Consider the following 3,002-nt stretch of genomic DNA (forward strand, 5'->3'; position numbering starts at 1 on the left):
AAGAAATTCGAATTAACGATTGAATTTTAATTCTTAATTAAAGAATACTTTAATTGTAGATTGATATTAATTAAAAAGTCTGCAATTCTGATCCCAAACGACCTTAATGCTTAATTAAATTTGTTGTATCGCAGGGATGAGGAACAGATCCGTCGGTGCGCACAACATGAACGATCACTCTAGCAGGAGTCACAGTATCCTCACCGTCAGTATCACCTCCGAGCAACAGGTAATTGTCTCAATTTTGCTCAGGTGAAATACGAATTCTACATAAATAATATTGACAGACGGACAGCGTGTTCATTTCGAGGCAAGGGAAAATTAATTTCGTCGATCTAGCAGGAAGTGAGATGACGAAGAAGACGCAAAGCGAAGGGAAAACTCTGGAGGAGGCGAATAATATCAACAAAAGCTTGATGGTTCTAGGTACAATTCCAATAATTAATTAATAATTTAAATTATTGATTAATGGGAAACGGTTACTGAAATTCGATTACGAAGCTGATACCACGTCTAACCGAAACTTTGCCATTAATTATGCAAAAGTGGGAATCGATTTCGGGGAATGAAGGGGCGTAAGCTTTACCCTCGACATTAATAATTCTGGAACAGTCCACAACAAACTTGTTATACCAACTTTTTCCGAATAAATATGTTATTTTTTTCTATGAAGGGTACTGCATAGCTTCTTTGAGCGATGGAAAACGCAAGGGTGGTCACATTCCATATCGGGATAGCAAGCTGACTAAACTACTGGCTGATAGTCTGGCCGGGAACGGCGTTACATTAATGGTTAGTCGAATTATCCTAATTGCGAAGGACATAATCAAACTGCGGATCTTTGTATGTCCTTGAATATTTTATACTTTTTACAAGTACAATTTTTCCATAAATACAGCGAATCCGCATTCTACATAGAATAATCAGTGCGTACAGCTGACTGAATAATTGAATAAACTTTAGATCGCGTGCGTCTCGCCAGCCAGGTCAAACGCGAGCGAAACGTTAAACACTTTACGATACGCTGCGAGGGTGAAGAAAATTCGGACGAAGCCTATCGTAGTAATGGTAAGTAAAGAAGAGTTGTAACAAACATTATTCGAAACGAAGAACAAATATGTGAATGAAAATTGGCTACACAGGATCCGCGAGAAGCTCTGATTCTCAGCTTGAAACGAGAAGTGGGAGCACTTCAAACGGAGAACGAGCATTTAAGGGCTGCACTTCATTTGAGTGGCGATGCCTCGAACATCGTTCGCAGCGAATCCAAAGGTACAAACATCTTTCAATTGAATTATTTTTAAATACGAATACAGCCTGTAATTGTAACACTAGTCCTCCGTTATTATCGTTAATTCGTTGTTATTATATAATTGTCTAATTTTTAAAGCCGAGAGGAGGATGCCTGTGACACCTCCAGTAGTAGACTTGAATAAACTGTCTGAAATGGAGCGACCAGAATTGAGTCAATTGATCCACGCGTACATCACCGAGAACGAGGCGCTCCGTCGCGAAAACGCGGAGTTGTACGCCACCAGGGAACAGGTGATACGGGACCAGGAACTCGTCTGCAGAGAGAATGAGAGATTATTGAAGAAACTCGAGGATGTGAACTCGTAAGTACGAGATTCAAGGCGAAAACGTCACGATAATCAATTAATTCTGTAGATTTTATTACTGCAGGGTTTGTTGCCGGTCACCGATCATACCTGCCAGACCCACCTATTCGGCGGAAATGTTGGACAATAATGAAGACGCACCTGGAGCGACTAACGTCTGGACCAACCCCAACGTTGAGCCGACGCCACTTTCAAGCGTGCGTAGCAAGAATTTAAATAAAATGAAAGCAGTCGTATTCTGATACATCGTTCGGTAAGAAATTACATCAATTTATAGGATTTGATTAGGCGTGGATTATACAGATCTGCGAGTAGCATGCCAGAGAAGATACAAAAGGAATTGGATAAACGCAGGATCGTAGGAAGTTATAATAACATAGCGGAAGCATACAAGGATAAAAGTCATCATCGCCGACATAATTCGTGGGATAATGGGAACGGCACGATTCGAATGAGTCCGGATCAACCTGTGTCTCCGATAGACGTAAATCAGTAAGCAGAACTCCGCAATTCTTCATAGTATAAATACTGAAATTAAGAAATGCTTGAATTTTTAATTATTGTATCACGCACATTGTAGACTAGAAGTATTGTATAAAATAAACATTTTATTCGATGTTCATTATGATAAAACGTTGAACGACTTCTGTCTGCAATGTGTAACGCGTTACTGAGTCGACCACTACCATTTTATCTACTAATTGGAGGAACGCGTGGCAACAGGTACAAGAGGACTAGCATACGCCGCACATCGACGGTCCCTGAAGAGCGAAGACCTTCGGAAACTAACGATCTCCTAGGCGAACCGGTTCAACCGACCGATCATTCGTTCAACGAATCCCCCGACTCGATTCTGAGCGGCCCCTTGGAGATGGCGAATTCCACGCCGGACACGGCCGAGTCAGACGCACCGACGGCTCCGTTTCCAGGGGTGTCACACACTTCGTCGCCGTTCGGTTCGTTGGAAGACGAGCGAGACAATTCGGCGAGGACGCCGAGGAAATCTAAAGAAAAAGAGGAAGAGGCTACCCAAAGGGCGTTTGGAAGCCCCATTCCGGTCGACGAAGACAAACCACTTTGAATCCAGAAAGCACGATAGTCAATTTTATATTCTGATCGATTGTAGACGAAGCAGTGGAGAATTTGACGGGAATTAGCTAACCATTTACCGAGGGCATAAATTATTTTGAACAGGTGATTGAAACTGGATGGAGAATGTATACATATATATATGTATGTTTCGATTGCTGTAGGAGAAATGTTATATATGTTATAGTTTCTTTTAGTACTTTATAAAAAGGCCAGAAGAAATTCGGTACAAAAACATGTTTTCGAAGTAACAAAAAAGATAGAATATGTGTAGTTGAGGTTCGTTCCCGCGTA

At 41.3% G+C, this 3,002-nt stretch overlaps 1 protein-coding gene across 3 annotated transcripts in view; it reads left to right on the forward strand.

Moving 5' to 3' along the window:
- LOC108629216 (kinesin-like protein KIF12) overlaps positions 1-3,002 on the forward strand; it is an 8,793-nt gene extending 5,791 nt beyond the window's left edge. The window contains exons 8-16 of one of the 3 annotated variants that reach the window (XM_018031758.2): positions 135-229; positions 288-426; positions 674-792; positions 964-1,068; positions 1,143-1,272; positions 1,391-1,616; positions 1,669-1,816; positions 1,897-2,111; positions 2,327-2,441. In XM_018031758.2, coding sequence (XP_017887247.1) covers positions 135-229; positions 288-426; positions 674-792; positions 964-1,068; positions 1,143-1,272; positions 1,391-1,616; positions 1,669-1,816; positions 1,897-2,111; positions 2,327-2,357 — 1,208 coding nt within the window. In that variant the 3' untranslated portion in view covers positions 2,358-2,441. Of the gene's footprint in view, positions 1-134; positions 230-287; positions 427-673; positions 793-963; positions 1,069-1,142; positions 1,273-1,390; positions 1,617-1,668; positions 1,817-1,896; positions 2,112-2,326 lie in introns of all 3 variants that reach the window. The other 2 variants (XM_018031755.2, XM_018031757.2) reach the window with 2 other exon arrangements.

Source organism: Ceratina calcarata, unplaced genomic scaffold, assembly GCF_001652005.2.
Source record: "Ceratina calcarata isolate Rehan_Ccalc_2016 unplaced genomic scaffold, ASM165200v1 scaffold557.2, whole genome shotgun sequence".
Taxonomy (NCBI): domain Eukaryota; kingdom Metazoa; phylum Arthropoda; class Insecta; order Hymenoptera; family Apidae; genus Ceratina; species Ceratina calcarata.